Genomic DNA, 16,676 nt, shown 5'->3' on the forward strand with positions numbered 1-16,676 from the left:
CTCTGTAAATCTAAAACTGGTTTTAAAATGAAATGCTCATCTTTTTTTGAAAGTTCAATGATCACAGAATAAAATAAGACAAGTGATTCCCTGGTTCCAAACCCCAAATACCCAGATATTTTTCAAAACCTTGGATAATCCTCCAAATGTTGGATAATTTTCAAAACTCAGATGATACACACATAAAATCAAGTAAAATTAAAAGATAATTCTCCAGTCTTGAACCCCAGATATCCTGAAGGCACAGATAATTTTTAAATGATATGCTATCCGGATTAGAAAGAATTTTTTAAAGCATGGCTAACCCTCAAAATTATCCCCTCCCCCAATAATCCCCAGTGCATGGCTCATATAAAAACTATAAATAAGAACAGCATCAAAAAAAACCTTGATTATATCCCAAAAGAAAGGTAACCATCAAACCACTGAGAACTCCCCTGTACTCGCAATGAATATTCCCCACCCTGGAAAATACAAGATCCAAAACGACACAGTCACACCTACCTCTTACCTTCCAGATTAGGACCACAAGTCTGCTAACAGGCTTGTTTTTAACATGCCAGTATGTTCCCAGGCGACTGATACGTTTCAGAACGATTTTGAGCAAACACGAATTTTGTGTTTGCTTGTGTGCTATCTCTAGGGGAATGCAAAAAACCACACCCAGCTGAACCGAACCTCCTAAGAAAGCAAAATGCACACACACTCGCATACACAGCTCCATCTACCAACTGTCTCAGTTCCCCAAGTGTGTTATGAGTCACACCCACTCCCTTCTGGGGTGAGGACTCCCCGTCTGATTTGAGACAAACCTTTCCATCATTTCACGGTAACACATGTTGTAGCCCTTCCGAGGCCACTTTCCCGTGCAAACTTCAGGTCTTTTCCAAGATAAATTGCCAAATTTATTGTAGTATTATGTATTTCTTAACCATCTAACACGCATAAAACCATATTACCATTTTTATTAGGGTTTTATCTTTTTTTTTTTGCCACATCACAGCCCACATTTTTGAATGGCTTTCCCCAACCCTGTTTCCCCCATGAGCCTGTGGTTTGTATGGTGAAGTTCTGCAAACTCTGGTGAATTTCCAGAAGGCATAGGTCATGTTATAGCAGCTCGGACTGCATGCGAACCAGCTTTTAGCCACTGCACCCAGGCAGTGTCCCCCGTTCCTGCGGACTAACAGCAATGGAGAAATTAAACAGATTCTCACAGAACTCAGTCTGCAGGCCAGGCCAAGCTTCCCGTGTCACAGGGTGATGTGGGGCCTGTCCCCAGCCCCCGCCCCCACCCTCACTGGATGGATTAAGGAAAGGAGTGACTCCCTGGTGCCGAGTGCCTCCTATGTGTCAGGAGTGGCCGCTGCTCACTTCCCAGTAAGGCCTCTGGGCGCAGAGGGTCGCCAGTGTGACAGATGAGGAAACTGAAGCACCGGGCAGTGAAGTGCCTTCCATGTGAGGTCCCAGGTCAGAACTGGGCGATTTCAATCCGGATTGAATTCCGACTCCAGAGTCTAACTCCTCCCTCCCTTGACTTTACTGCGGGAGCCTCATTTTACCTGAGATACCGCATCATCCCACCCTCCAACCTCAAAACGCGTTTCCTCTCCAAAATTTCAGAGAATCACACCATTCTGGAGAGACCTCCTGGTGGGGGCAGGGTCACTGCTATTCTCACCGGGTCGGGACTAGCCCGGTTCCCACTTCCCAGAGGAGAAGAACAAGGCTCAGAGGAGAAGATTCATTTGTTCCCCAAACACCCAGGGGCTGCATCGGGACTTGACCCAGATCTGTCCAGACCGCAGGCCGCGCTTTTAGCCGCGCGGTTCCCTGAGGCCAGGCCAGGCCGGGGGTCCTGGAGGTGGAGGGGGCGGTCAGAGGGCGGGGCCGGCGCCCAGGGGAGGTGGCGGCCTCCTCACCTTCTCGCTGCTGCTGCTGCAGGAGGGGCGGCGGCTGGGGGACGCTGTGCGCGATGGGCGTGATGGCCGCGGTGGGGTACATGGCTGTAGAGACCGGGAGCGAGACACAGGTCGGAGGCCGGCGTGAGGCGGGTGGGCAGCCGGGTGCCGGCGTGGGCGCGGCGGGGCGGGGGCGGGGCAAAGACTGAGGGGCGGGGTCACGGCTGAGGGTGGGTTCAAGACCGGGTCTTGGGAAGCCAGAGAGGCGTGGTCGTGGCGGAGGGCGGGCCTCAGGGAGGGGCCAAGGCAACAGGGACGAGTAGGGTGGGGCGGGGCCATGACTAGAGGGGTGGGGCCAAGGCCAGGTCTTGGGAAGGGGCGTGATCACGTTGGAGGGCGGGTCCGAGGGTGGGGCCAAGGCGGGACCATGGCTGAGGGCGGGGCCAAGGCTGTCGTTAGGAAGAGGAGATGCGGGGGGAGGCCCCCCGCAGGGACAGAGTCTAGGCGGTACGTGAGGGCGGGACCAAAGGCAGGTTATGGGGGGGAAGGGCTAGATGTTGAAGGAGGGCGGGGCGGGGGCCGGGCCAAGAACTGGGATTGGGTCCAAAGTAATGACTAGGCAGAAGAAGGAATGAATGAGAGGGGCGGGGCCAGATCTGGGTGGGCGAGGGGCGGGGCCGCGCTGCCTCCCTACCTGTGTACTGCTGGACTCCAGAGAAGGCAGGGTGGAGGGTCTCAGCCACCGTCGGGCTCTGAGCTGCAGGGCAGACGGAAGGGCTGAGTAGGGCGGGGGCAGCAGAAGTCTTCCATCCACCCCAGTTTCACTTCTACATCAACGTTTTACAAGTATAACCTCCATTTTACAAGTGGGGGACCCGAAGCTCAGGGATGGGAAGCAGCTGGCACATGGCTACTCAGGTAGGAAATAGCAGAAGCGAAACTAGAATCCAGGTTTCATGGACTCGAGAGAGGTTTAACCATCACCCCAACTCTGTCCTTATCCTGACCCCCTTGCTCCTCCACTTTATTCTCTGGATTCTCCAGGTCTCTGTTCCCCATCACCACCCACCCGCATCCCTTCCCCCTTTTCCCTCCCCACATCTGGATCATTAGACACCCTATGGACCCCCCATGTGGCTGTGACTGCCTGATGATCCCTAGGGGAGGACACAGGGGAAGGGGAGAGGATGTCTAGGCCACCAGAGCTGGAGAGTCTGGAGGAAATTGAGCAAAAAAATCATGCTCGAATGTAGAGAGGCTGCTGGAGGATGGGGTGGTGATGTGGGAGGGTAAGTCTGTAAAGGGGTCTCATGAGTGAATTACTTTGTGGAGATGGAAAATTCTGTATGTTGACTGTTGTGGTTGTGACCTGAAACTATACCTGTGATAAAATGGCATAGAACCACACACACACACACACACACACCAGTTCATGTGAAAAGTGAAGTCTGAGTAGGCTCTCCAACTCCAGTTGAGTTCAACATCGTGTCAGTTTCCTAGTTTTAACAACATACTGCGGTTATGTGCGATGTTAGCATCTGGGGATACCGAGTGCTAGGTACTGGGACCTCTCTGTACTATTTTTGAAACCCCCTGTGAGTGCCAATCATTTCAAACTAAAAATAAATTCTCACAGAGGTGGGGAGGGTATAGCTCAGTGGTAGAGTGCATGCATGGCATGCATGAGGTCCTGGGTTCAATTCCCAGTACCTCCATTAAAAGAAAGGAAGGAATGGAGGAAGGAAGGAAGGAAAGGAAGAAAGAAGAAACTGCTGAGGGCCACCTAACTAGAATTTGAACCCAGAAACACCTGGATGCAAAGTTCTTGTTTAACCTTTCTCTGTGCCCACAGCTGGTGTCTGTTCACCTGAGATTTCCTTTGTTCTGTCCCTCCGTTCCCTGGGCATCAAGACATAGGGACTCATGCTTGTCCCAGAGACACCCTCCCGGGTCCCAGGGGACCACCCGAGTTACCTGGGTAGGGCACAAGGCCATTGGCGTATACGGTTTCTAGGGCAGGGTGCCCGCCAGGGAAGGGCACGACGCCGGCGAAGCCATTGGTGATGGGAGCCACGAGGCTGGGCACGGCGGCGGTGCCGAGCAGCGGGGGGGAGTGCAGTCCTGGGGAGCGGAAGAGCATCACGGGGAGCCTGGTCCTAGCCCCGGCACTGCCCACCCATCCGCGGGCCCCTGGCAGACTCTCACCAGAGGCAGGGGCGATGGGTGTGGCAGGCAGCCCATTAAGGCTGACGGCGCCAATCTGCTGGATGTGGCAGGGTGAGAAGGCCACGCCGGGGCTCAGGTAGCTGCCTGAGGTGGACAGGACCGTCGTCTGCTGCTGCATGAGCTGGGGGTGGAGAGGGAGTTAACAGGCACCGTCAGGGTGGCATCCGGCCTGAGATCACAGCTCATGGCAGGGGGTGGGGGGTGGGGGCTGGTCCACCAGTAACTAGTGGGGTCAGCTGTATGTCATGGCTCAGGTCGGAGTCAGGGCTCAGGAATTGGTGCTCAGCCTGGGATCAAGGCTCAGTCTAGGGTCAGGGCCTGGTCTCTGTTCAAGGCCCATTTAGGAAACAGAGCTCAGCCAGGGATCAGGGCACAGTCTGGGACCCGATATCAGTCACTGTTGAACTCACCAAGGGTTGGGTCTCAGTTTGGAGTCAGCCTGGGTTTGGAGGTTCAGTTGGAATTGGGGCTAATTTGGATTTGGGGAGCAGCCAGGATCTGGGCATCAACCCCAGGCTGGGTATTAATTTGAGGCTCATCCAGAGTTGGGGCTCTGGCTGGACTTAGGGGCTCAGTCTGGGTTTGGTCTCAACTTGGGGTTAAGACTCAGCCTGGATTTGAGGGCTGAGTCTGGGGACCTGGCACTCCAGAGTTGGGGTTCAGCTGGGGCTTGGAGCATAGCTCATGGCTGGGGGCTCAGCTGGGGCTGGGGTCTGGAAGCAGCTTGGATTTGGGGACTTAGCCACAGCCAGAATAGCACCCTGCACCAGAGAGATGCAGCCAGAGACAGAAAGATGGGCAAAGAGGCAGAAGCCCTCGACAGACAAGAGATGGAGCAAGAGAGAGAGACTGGACCGGCAAAGTGGTCTCAGGAGCCCCACTGGGGACAGCGGTGTGTCTGCGGGGGTCACTCACAGCCTGGGCGTAGGCACTGTAGGGGCTGAAGGGCAGGGTGAGGGACGGCGTCAGGATGCCCAGCTGGCCCACCATCTGCTGCATGCGCCGCAGCGTCCGCTCCTTGTCCGTATCGGCAAACTTGACCACCAGGCTGGAGGAGGCACCCTGCAGGGGCAGCCGCAAGCAGGGAGGGAGAGAGGGGGTAGGTAGCCAGGACTCTGGGGTCCCTTGGATGAGGGGTGTAGGGGTGTAGATCGCAGCAGCTGTCAGCCCTGCCCCCAGGCCCCCAGATGCCGCAGTGTGGACAGCCTGGAGATCAGCACCCCAGATCTCACACTTGACCCTGCAGCCCACTGTGTGCACAGGTTGGGTGTCCAAGCCTGGGGTAGGGGGCTGTGTCTGGGGAGCCCTGACTGTCAGCCGTGCTCTCAAAAACAGCTGAAGAATCCAACTGCTGGAGAGAAACACTCAGGACCTGGATAGCGGATCCTATAGCTGCCACCCACACCTAAGAACAGGTGGCACTCCAACCATCAGAGAGCTTGAATACCTCCTTTGATGGAGAGCTCACTCCCTGCCATGCCCACCAGCTCCATCACTGGACAGCTCTGAGCAGGAGAAATCTTGGCTCCAGGTTGAGCTGCCTCTAGCCCCTCCAGGGACTTAAACTGATGCCCAAGAACCCAGAGATGGTCGGAGACTGCCCTGTGCTTTAAACCCATTTTCCAGAACAACAGAAAGGAGGGTTGGTTTTCCAACATATGTCTTCCCCAGGGCAGATTTGGGCATCTATATACACTGATGGTACTCCTAGGGCCTCCTTCCTGGGAGGCAGGGCCACCCCAACATCTGTGTGGTCCCCCTTATCGCCCAGCCTCTCACTGCTGCAGACTCACAGGCACCTCGCTCCATTCTTGCCCCTGCCCATCCTGCACTCTGGCCCCAAGGGGACATTTCCACATCACCTGGCCCCTTCCCTCTCCTGCTGAAACCCGCTGGGGCTCCCCAGTGCCCTAGGAGGAATCGTATGCTTTTTGGCCTTGAACTGCAGGTTCTTCCAGCCTCGTCTTCCCCTGCTCCTCTGGGGCTCACACACGTTTGCACACACATACACATGGGTTCAACTCCCACAGACTTACACTCACCATCTATACTCAGAAACGTGCACAACCATGAATATGTCCATACACTAACACATGCATCATATGCTTACACAATGCATCCACACACGTACACATTCATCTGCACGAAATCACACATATGCACATCTAAATGCATGCACTTACACTCACACGCATGCTCGCCCATCCACACACACAGTCACACACCCCTGCAGATGCCCACATGCACACCTGTCCTACCCACACCACCCAGGCACACTGACACACTCAAACTCACTTATAAATACACACATGCACTCACCCACATAAAGCTTGCACACCGTTGCACACGTGAACACATCCACTCAGCGTGCATGAATGTCTGTGTGTGCACATGCAGTCATATGTGTACACATGTGCATACGCAGCAGTACACACGTGCACACATAGCCACACCATTTACATACACCTCATGTGCACACTGACACCCACCTATTAACAACTGCACATTCACACACAGACATGCATGCACGATCTCAGGCACACTCACGTGCACACACCGAAACATACACCATATTGTACTCACACACATGCAGCCACATGTCGGCAGTACATCTATGCACAGCCCCCACTTACTTGCACTCTCACACACACACACACATGCACAGCCACACACCACCATCAGAGACTGCACATCTTTCTCCTCCTGTGCCCTCTCTGAAGAAAAGGCAGGGGCAACTCGATGGCTGGGATGGTAAGGCCAGGCCCCCTCGCTCCTTGCCCACCCCCACCTCCCAGTGCAGCTCCGACTCACCGGCATGGTCTGGCTGCCATGCAGGGCGTGGATGGCCGCCTGAGCCTCCGTGTGGGAGGAGAACTTCACAAAGGCACAGCCTGCTCCGGGAGAACGAGAACCAGTGAGGGGCTGCAGGAGAGGCGCTGGCAGCCTGGTGTGGCCAGTCAGCCTGGACACGGGCAGCCCACAATTCAGACAGTCGGACAACAGAGAGACAGCCAGCCGTCTGATCAGACAGACAGCTGGATGATCAAGGACCAGATGGTAAGACAAGCATACAGCTGGCCAACAAGCTAGCTGTTTGTCAGATGCACCATCAGAGGGACAGTGTGCGGTGGTGCACAGCTGGGGAGGCAGGCCCTGCCCGGTGGAACAAGTGAGGGCGGCCGGCTTAGGGAGCCACCAACACTGCGAGGGCCAGAGTTGTAATCAGGTCTGTGGAATTAAAGCTACGAAGCACCCAACACAGAGAGATTCAGTTCCACAGGCACACTCAGGCAGAGATACACCCAGACCCAGAGAGATACACTCACGTGCCCAGAGCTGGACAGATAGGAATAGAGTCACGAGGCAAGCACAGAATCAGTGGACAGACAAGATACCACCAAGCAAACTGAGACAGTCACTGGGAGAGACCACTGGACACAGTACCAGACAGACAGATCTTACGGAGGAGCCAGGCAGATTTGGGGGAGAGGGGTGGAAATGTTCTGGAATTTTGCGAATATACTGAAAAGCACTTCGCTGTACACTTTTAAATGGTGGGTTTTACTGAACGTGGATCATATCTCAATTTAAAAAGAAGAGCCAGGCAAACAGTCAGGGACCACCAAGTACATTCCTTCCTAGCAAGATAAAGTCACAAGGGCAGAGACAGGCAAGCCGACTGTCAGTCCCAGACAGATGGGCCCAAACGGGTAGAATCAGATAGACCACCAGACCCAGGAAGACTCGGACAGAAAGAGCCATTTGGACACGCGGGCAGAAAGCGTGTCGGACTGAGAGACACAGGAGGTCAGTCAACCCTAGGCACATGCAGTCACGTGAGCAGACAGGAAACCAGGTGCTGGAGATCCTTAAACAATTATTCCTGGATGGTACTGCCCTATGGGGAGCTGGAGTAAGTAGGATCAGGCAGACGGACAGTCCGCAGGACACAGGCAAATCCGGAAGGAAACAGTCCCACGGACAGTCAGGTGGAGACCGGCAGCCGCAGACGCACATGGGCACTCGGGCAGGACCGGGTGGTACTGGACTGGCTCTGCTCGCCCCGCCCCCCGGAGCCGGCCCCGCCCTTCCACGTGCCCGACCCTCCCCCCAAACCAACCTCACCCTCCCACCTGCCCGCTTCTGTCCCCTGGGCCAGCATCACTCTCTTGTGTGCCTGGCCCTGCCCCACCCTGCGGCCTGCTCTCCAGGCCCTGCCTATGTGTGCCAGCCCCGCCCTCACCCGTGCCCTTCGACCCCATCCCTCCAGCCCCACCCTCCCACTGCCCCGCCCCCGGAAGCCAGCCCCGCCCCCCGCCCATCACCTTTGCTGCTCCCATCAGGACCCCGGAGCACGGTGCACTCGTCGATGACCCCGAAGGGCTGGAACAGCCGCAGCACGTCCTCCTCCGACTGCTGCTTGTTCAGCATCCCCACAAACAGCTTCCGGTCCCCTGTGGGTGGAGACACCACCTCAGCCGAGTCCTAGCCTCCAGGAATTTCTCTGTCCGTCCAGCAGAGTGGAGGCAGCAGGGCAGGGAGCCGGGCGCGTGTGAGGGAGGACACAGCCATGTGCTTTCCCTGCCCCGACCTCTCCACTCTCCCACGTGCCCGCGCGGTCCCATTTCTGTGCCTGTGCTAAAGCAGTGACCCTGCCTGGAATGCCCTCTCTGCCCAACTGCTCCCACCCTCTGGGCGAAATGGCCTCTCCCTCCTGTGCACTCAGAGAGCCCACACATAATACCGGGTCTAGGAACTGCCTGGCCCGGCCTGAGTCCCTGTCTGTCTGTCTGCCATCTAGATTTTGTTGGCAGGGGTGAGCGCTGATGGCCCCTGCACCCTCACAGTGATCAGCAGAGCTCCCTGCCCAGCCTTGCTGGGGCTAAGGGGGGGGTCAAGCAATTAGTGTCCGTTGAATGAGTGAAGGCGTGTGTACGCACAGGACCAAGTGTCTGGAGAGCCTGGGGCTGGCTTGGGACCAAGGGCAGGGACCAGTCTGGGCCAGCCCCTCCCATGTGAGGCACCAGAGCCCTGCCCCTTTGGGTAATTGCACTGCTCCCCTGGAATCAGGAATGTGGCAGCTCCATCTTCCAGAAATGGTGAGCTGGGTTGCTATGGATACCTGTTCTCTGGCAGCTGTCACTCATGAGGGTGGGAGGAAGGAAGAGACAGAAGCAGAGAGACCAAAAGGCAGGGGGACGGAGAGAGACAGAGGGAGAGAGAGAGGCAAAGAGAGAGAGAGTAAGAGATAAAGAGAGACACATGGAAAGGCAGAGAGAGAACCAGAGAGACAGTAGGAGAGAAAAAGATTAGGACTGAGAAACAGAGATATGGAGGGGGAGAGAGAGAGAGAGAGAAAGGCAGAGAGGACACACACCCCGCACCTCTCTAATCCTTGACCTACACTGGCAGCCAGGTTGGAAAGTGTGAAAACAGGTTCCCAGCCCAAACAGGCTTTACCAGGCTCCTACACATACACAGAGGTCCTAACAGCCCTGCCCTCCCATACCACCTCCACAGCTAGCTGCAACCCCTCAGCCCCCAGTCCACCTGAGGTGGGGAGGGGGTTCAAAAGTACCCAAGAATGACTAACCTTGGATCCCACAGGAGACAGCTAAGCATCTCCCCCCCAGGAACACACCCAGCGCGAAGTCCAGCCTCAGGCAGACACAGGGCCCAGCCTGCACACCCACCCACCCAGCCTGGAACACTCAAGCACACACGCTTGAACATACACGCCCATACACAGCCGAGGCACGCAGATGTGCACACAGGAGGGCAGGCACTCCCACTGCACCAGCCAGAAACACATACGCATGTGAACACACACATCTGCACAGAGCTGTGCCCAGGTCTGCCTGCTCACACACACACACACGTGTGCTTGCCCAGACGTGCAAACATGCGCACACACATACGCACGGCCCAGAAAGCAGCCCACAGCCCTTCCGGGACCCCGGCCCCTCTGCACCTGAAGATCCCCATTACTGCACCCTCAGACAAGCGGGCTATTTCAAGTTCTAGGGGAAAGCAGCTGGGCCTGGCCACATCCCCTACTCCTGGGCCTGTGGCACTGTGGTTAGGAAGAGGGGACACAGCTTCCCTCCTCTCCTGCCCTTACCCCGGCCAGGGGCCTCTGCCTCTCCCACCACCGTTCACGCAAGGATTTCCATCCTCCCATCCCTCTGCCAGCCCGCAGCCTGGGGGCCACGGAGAGATGACAACTACCTCCACGGCTTTCACTGTCCGCAGGCTTCACCTGGATTGGCCGCGCCATCTGTGGAGAGAGGGGGGGAGGGAGGTCAAGGTCGGCAGCGGGGATAGTGTGGGTGGAAGCTTTGCCTGAGCTCTGCCTGGCACTCCTGCCCACCTCCCCCGCCTCGGCGTCCCACCAACCTCTGGCAGCAACTAGCACCTCAGTCACACCAAATGACAGAGTCCCACCTACAGGGCTCTGCGCTTGCGGCCTGGAGAACACCTACTTTGCCTTCAAAACCCAGTAACAAATCTCCCTTCAGCCAGGAAGTCTCCTTGCTTCCTCCAGTGGCCCAAGTCCCACAGTCCCTGTTTGTGGTGTGACTCTGCAGTTCCTCCATCACGAACTGGGGTCTGTTTCCCCAGCTTCTGCACCTGGACTTGGCCACGCGGCGAACGCTAACTGATGGAATGTGTGCGAGTGGAGCTGTGAGAGGTCTGAGCCTCGGCCTCAGGAGATCTCGCATCTCCCACTCTTGTCATCGTGGAGCCCTTGACACTGCCAGGTGGGCGAGTCCAAGTGAGCTGCTGGAGGACAGGAGACCTCATGCACAGACACTCTGCTGACAGACAGCCCAGGGAGGCCCTGCCCAGTTAGCTCCAGTCGAGCCCCAGCTGACTGTTGCTGCATGAATGACTCAGGACAAATCAGCAGAAGAACTGCCCAGCTAAGCCCAGCCTGCGCTCGTCAACCTACAGAATCATGAACAAATGAAACTTCCAGAGCAGTCTGTGACTCAGGAGCGGCTGACCGACACACCAAGGCAGCGACCTTCAGCCTGCTCCCTGACCTCGGGCTGGGGAAACTCATGCCCGAGTGGACCAGCCTGCAATCTGGTCTCACTGTTCTGGACACTTCCGTCCCTCACCCCCAGGACTGAAACTGATGTTCAATGGGCAAATTCCTTCCCTAGGCCCCACTTCCCCAGCTTAGCCAGCCGTGGGTGTGAACTGATGTGGCTATTTCAGAACAGACCTGAGGGCTGTGGGGTGGGGTGGCGTTTGCTTCTCCGCTGGTCCTAGGACAGAACCTTCTTCCTGACCTGGTGTCTCTGGTGAACTCCCACTCATCCTTCAAAACCCAGCCCCAAAGCCCCCATGTGGGCAATCCTTCCACCCTTCTGGGTTCCTTCCTCCCTCTGCCTCCCTCCAGACTGAGACCATAGCAGCTCCCCCCCGCATCACCCCCCACCACACACACACACACAGGGCAGGGTACATGAGAGAATTAGAGGAGTCTGCTGAGCTAAACTGACCAGAAGGAAGTCTCCAGCACCCATCAGCATAGAAAGGCACCTGGTCCCTCCACATCCGGCCTGGGGCTGGACCCTCATCCCAGCCCCACTCCCAGGTCCGATAATCTTGAGGTAGACCCCTACAGCCATTCAAAGGTGCTTGACAAACACTAGCCAAGCAAGCTCCAGAGAGAGGCACAATTTTTACCCCATTTTATGGATGTCAGAATTAAGGCTTAGAGAGGTTATTTGTCTGCTCTCCCTCCCCTCTTTGACTCCTTTCCCTTCTGATACTCTTTCTCTTTTTGAGTGTATGTCTGGGGCACATACAGTCTTCTTCAACTTGAACTCAGCCTTGGGAACCCCAGAACAAGATAGGCGTCTGTCTCCCCCATCTAGTGCCCCCAATTCCTCTAGCCCAATCTTCCTGCCACCCAGACACACCCTCAGAGGGAACTTGACCACTTGGAGAAGGCCGAACCACATCTCCCCAACCCCCAACACACACAGCCACCCACCCACCCACCCATACACCCCGCACCCCAGGCCCTTTCCACCTGGGTACCACACCTCTCTAGCTGGAGGCAGGAGGGGAGATTATTTCAACCAGATGGGACCAGTTTCTGGACAGGGGGCAGACTGAGACGGTGAAGGGAGGTGCGGGGGAGGGAGCACCTGAGCTCTAGCCTCTTGCTCCCCCACCCCTCCCACCCGCCTCCGCTGGCCCTCACCTCCTCCCCCCACTCCCAGCACCTTGGGCAGATGAGGATGAGGTTGCCATGGCAACACTGATTCACCACACGGAAGCTGGCAATTGTTGTTGCCATGGAAACCGCCTCTTAGGGGCGAGCCCAGCTCCTGCCTTGCACAAAAGAGATATTTAAATATAATCTTCTAGAGATGGATGAGCAGAGGGAGGGAGTGAGGGAGGGGGATCACGGGGAGGGAACCTGCCCCCATCACCACACCCTCCACACCCACCCCATTCTTGCGGCCTGGGTACCTGCTCACCATCTCCCCAGCCCGCTGCAGAGCCTGGGACTTTCTTCCTCCTACTGGGAGGCCCTTTCCCCCTCCTGGGTCAGCTTGGCGCGGGGGATGGGGTCCTGGTCTGGTTCTGAGAAGCCAGGTGGGCAACCCCCTCCGCTCTAGTCCCCGACTTGAAAGCCGAGTCTCTGAGGCCCGGCCATCCGCATCCCGCAGCCCCGCGCCCCTCCTTACCCACCGGCCTGGAGACGTGCGCCAGGCTGGCATCCACGTGCCGCCGCCCGCCCGGCCAGCCCTGGGCGCACAGGCGCGCACACGCCGCCGCTCGCACGCAGGGGCTCCGCGCCTCGCTCTCCACACCCAACACCCAGGCGATCCGCCCGCCAGAGGCCGGGCCCTGCCTGAGCTGCCAGCCCAACCAGGGAGGAGGAGTGCCAGGGGGGAGCTGGGTCTCCCCTAACCCCACCCCTCCTGTTGCCCCTGCCCACCCATCTGGTTCTGCCCTCCTCCTTCCTGCTCCCTCTCTCCATCTGTCCTACTGAGGTCTCTGCCGAGTGCCCTCCCTCCCTCCTCCACCTTCTCTGGCTCCCCATCGCTACATCCTTTCCCTGCCCCCTCCCTTCCTTTTTTCATTTATTCAACAATATTCCCGTGTGCTTCATGCTGAGTAATTCTGCAACCTCAGGAAAAATCCCACCAGTCTGACAGAGGGGAAACAGAGGCATACACAGACATTCCCAGGCTCATGAGGTCAGTGTTGGGGCAGAAGGAGGGATCAAGTGCTGGAAGATCCTAGAGCAGAGAACAGTAATGAGCCAAAGGCTATCCTGGGGGGTCACTGAAGATGGAAAATCTACAGTGGGTTTTGAAGTATGAATAGGAGTTGGTGGCAGGCAGTTCATGTTGGAGCAATACCTATATCCACTGACTGATTTCATCTCTAAGCAACTTTATGAGATAGAAACATACCCATTTTACAGACAGGCAAATCAGAAAAGGAGAGGAGAAAGTCCGAAGCAGAGACCAGATCTCCTGTCAGTTTCCTCTGAGGGCCCAGGCATTCCTCCAGCCAAGGTTCAGTTTGGGTAGGGCTCTGGGATTGTCTATATGCCCACTAAGTGGCTGGGATTCAGTCTTTGCTCTGCCACCCAGCTTTTGCTGTGACTTCAACCAAGCCATACACCATTGGGACAATAGGGTCCCTTATGTTTGACTTGTGTGTATTTCAGATGGGGAAACTGAGGCTGTGGGGAGGAGGGACTGCAGGAGGAGTCTCCAGTAGTCAGGCTGGGGCCCCAAATATTCTCCTAGATTTGCCAAGTTATGCCTTTAGAAGATGTAGTCGGTAGCCCAGGGAAAGCTCGAACTAAATTCTTTCTGAGTGGAGTGGAGGGGAACGAAGCAAGGCGGACCTCTATCTGGGCTGCTCAGGCACAACTCCAGCCTCCTCCTCTGCGACCCAAGTCCCAGTCCAGCTTCCAGTGAACACCTAGACCAAGCCCCTCTCCTGTTCTGGAGGCTGCCATGGCTCCCTATTGCCCTTAGGGTAGAGGATCAGCTCCTTATCCTGGCATTCAAGGAGCCACTCCTGCCCTCTCCTCCTCCCACACCCCAAGGACATCAGGCTGGAAGGTGCCCCTGCACATCCAATCCTTGTCCTACAAGCCCCCTGGAATGCCATCTCCCCCAGAAGCCTTCCCCTCCGTGCCCATCTGCTTTGGTTGCTTTGCTCAGGCACTGCCTTGAAGGTGGCACATCCCCCAAAACACACACTGTCCCTCTTTTGAGTAAGCTCTGGAGTCAGGGCTGAGGGGCTCTGGGACCCCTCTCCAGAAAGACCCAGAACAGGGTCCACAAATGACAAGAGATGAAACGAGACAAAACCTGTGGTTTCCAGACTGCTGTCCCATGGGCAAGAGCGAGGCAGGCGTGCTGGGCGTGGTGCCGGCATGGGAAGTAACCCAGGAGTTGTCCCAGGAGAGTCTGCACTGCCCCCGTTTCACAGAAACAACGGGCCCGGGAAGAGGCATGACTGGTCAGAGGCCCACAGCTCGACTTGCCTGGGACCGTTCGTTCACTCATTCAGCGTATATCTGCCAATTATGTGTTCAGCATCTGGGTTGTGTCACCTCCCAGGATCCACAAAATACTCCACACCTCCATGTTACAGACAAGGAAACAGGCCTGGGACAGCCAAGTCATTAGGAGTTTGGCCCTTTGGGGCCCCTGCCCATTCTCAGGGCTGGCTTAACTCTGAGCCAAGTCGTGGGATGTGGGCGTGGGTTCTGCAAGGGGACCACCTCAGAGACCCCTATGTGCACAGAAAAGGGTTCAGGGGGCTTGTGGGGGTCTCACAGCTCGACAAACCCATCCCTTCCTGGGGTGCTCAGATGAACAGCAGGGCAGCTGCCAGGTCTGGGGCAACCCTCACCCTCCGGGACCTTCAGGAAGAAAGAGATGACACTGACTCAGGTGACCTAGCCTCTCACCCTCCAAGAGGTGAGAGCTGGATTGCTGCCTGACCATCCTCAGGGGGTCCCTCCTATCCCCAGGAACCCCATCCCGGTGTTTGACAGCCCAGCAAACAGCCTCTGCGGGGACCTGGAGGCACCCTCCCAGCGTGGATTCCAGGGTCCTGCCGTCGATTCCTGGTTCTATTCCAGGATTCTGTTATTCAGTGTATGATCCTATTCCAGAATGCTGAGATTTGATTAAACTGTGTCCCCCACGGACGCCGCTGTCACACTCCAGGAGGGAACTGGAAGGGGGAGGAGGTCATTCTGCAGAAAGCAGCTTTATGGGGCAGGGATTGGCTGTGCCACGGGGAGGTCGGGGAGTGGGTGGGGAGACGCAGAGCTAGGAACGACGGGGACCACTCCCCTCCTGGTTCATCTGTAACTGAAAAGACAGCAGTGTCCGCTCCATACTGTCTTCCCCAACACGCACACGCACACGCACACGCGCACACACACGGGGGAGAGACGGTGGCTGCCTACGTCCCTTGCGCAACCCAGACCCCGCCCCCTGACTCCCTGGCTGCGAGCGCGCACGTGAGCCCGCGGGGTGGGCTTTCCGGCACCCGCCGCACCTCGTGCGTGCCGGCTCCATCCTCCCTCAGAGATGCCGCGGAGGGGGGCTCAGATGCCTTTCCCCAGATGCCGCTGACAGGCATGGGGGGTCTTCTGTGCCAGTAGCCCGCGTGCGATCAGCAAGCAAGCCTCTAGCTCTTTGTTCCGAAAGGCTGATGCCGTTTCTGCGGATGTTCTCGGGGGAGGGAGGCTCACCCCGGAAATCAGCCCCTCTGCTCATCAGAAGCCGAAGGTATGGATACTCGGGGATCGGAACTCCCGGGAATGAGCCTGGCCAAAGTGCGGCACGTGTCCACCAAAAACAAAACACCAGCAAGTAACAACAAAACCAGAAACAACCCAAATGCCCACCAGCAGGAGAATGTACGAGCAAACTGTATATTCCAGCCGTGGAATACCACACGGCGATGACAAAGCACAGACTGCACTGAGGCATGACACTGAGCCTCATCAGCGCCACACCAGAAGAAAAGCAGGAGCTGGTCACCAGGAGAGTCAGAACAGCGGCGCCTCCAGCAGGAAGCGGGGCTCGGGCCCGGGGCCCGGGGACGCGCACGGGGCGGTGTGCCGATGCCAGCTGTGCAGTGGTAACAGAGGTGCTCGCTTTATAATCAAGTTGTGTTGCATACACTTTTCTCTAAGTGTGCAGGTTTTTTTTTTTCAAATTTTAAGAAATAGTTTTGAAAAGCCAGGCTCTACTCTGAGAGAACGCTGCCCTGACCTGGGGGTGGTCTCCAGGGTCCCCTACGTCTGAGCTGCTCTCAGCTGCCTCCTTCTTACTGAGCAAACATCTGCCCTCACCTCCAGGGGGGCAGGGACCAGCTTTCAGGAAGCCGAACGAGAGAAGCCAGGGGTGCAAGGACTGTGGAACTGGTTGAGCGGGGCTGAAGTGCGCCCCCTGCTGGGTGACCCCGGTAGGGTCCCTTCCTCTCACAATTTCCCTGTTGGTCAAGTGGGGCCAGCAGCAGCCCCGGCGCCCCGCT

At 56.9% G+C, this 16,676-nt stretch overlaps 1 protein-coding gene and 1 non-coding gene across 5 annotated transcripts in view; one reads left to right on the forward strand and one right to left on the reverse strand.

The window, feature by feature from the left end:
• CELF5 (CUGBP Elav-like family member 5) overlaps positions 1-16,676 on the reverse strand; it is a 49,370-nt gene that overhangs the window by 10,792 nt on the left and 21,902 nt on the right. Inside the window, exons 1-9 of one of the 4 annotated variants that reach the window (XM_072948009.1) lie at positions 12,188-12,331; positions 10,356-10,404; positions 8,453-8,581; positions 6,939-7,018; positions 5,043-5,189; positions 4,107-4,248; positions 3,876-4,022; positions 2,596-2,658; positions 1,923-2,006 (exon numbers count right to left, since the gene is read on the reverse strand). In XM_072948009.1, coding sequence (XP_072804110.1) covers positions 1,923-2,006; positions 2,596-2,658; positions 3,876-4,022; positions 4,107-4,248; positions 5,043-5,189; positions 6,939-7,018; positions 8,453-8,581; positions 10,356-10,404 — 841 coding nt within the window. In that variant the 5' untranslated portion in view covers positions 12,188-12,331. Of the gene's footprint in view, positions 1-1,922; positions 2,007-2,595; positions 2,659-3,875; positions 4,249-5,042; positions 5,190-6,938; positions 7,019-8,452; positions 8,582-10,352; positions 10,405-12,187; positions 12,332-16,676 lie in introns of those variants that run through there. The other 3 variants (XM_072948006.1, XM_072948008.1, XM_072948007.1) reach the window with 3 other exon arrangements.
• On the forward strand, positions 3,544-3,616 carry TRNAA-GGC (transfer RNA alanine (anticodon GGC)). Its single transcript has one exon. It is a non-coding gene; the product is annotated as a tRNA-Ala (tRNA).

The sequence above is a fragment of the Vicugna pacos genome, chromosome 22 (genome assembly GCF_048564905.1).
Source record: "Vicugna pacos chromosome 22, VicPac4, whole genome shotgun sequence".
Taxonomy (NCBI): Eukaryota; Metazoa; Chordata; class Mammalia; order Artiodactyla; family Camelidae; genus Vicugna; species Vicugna pacos.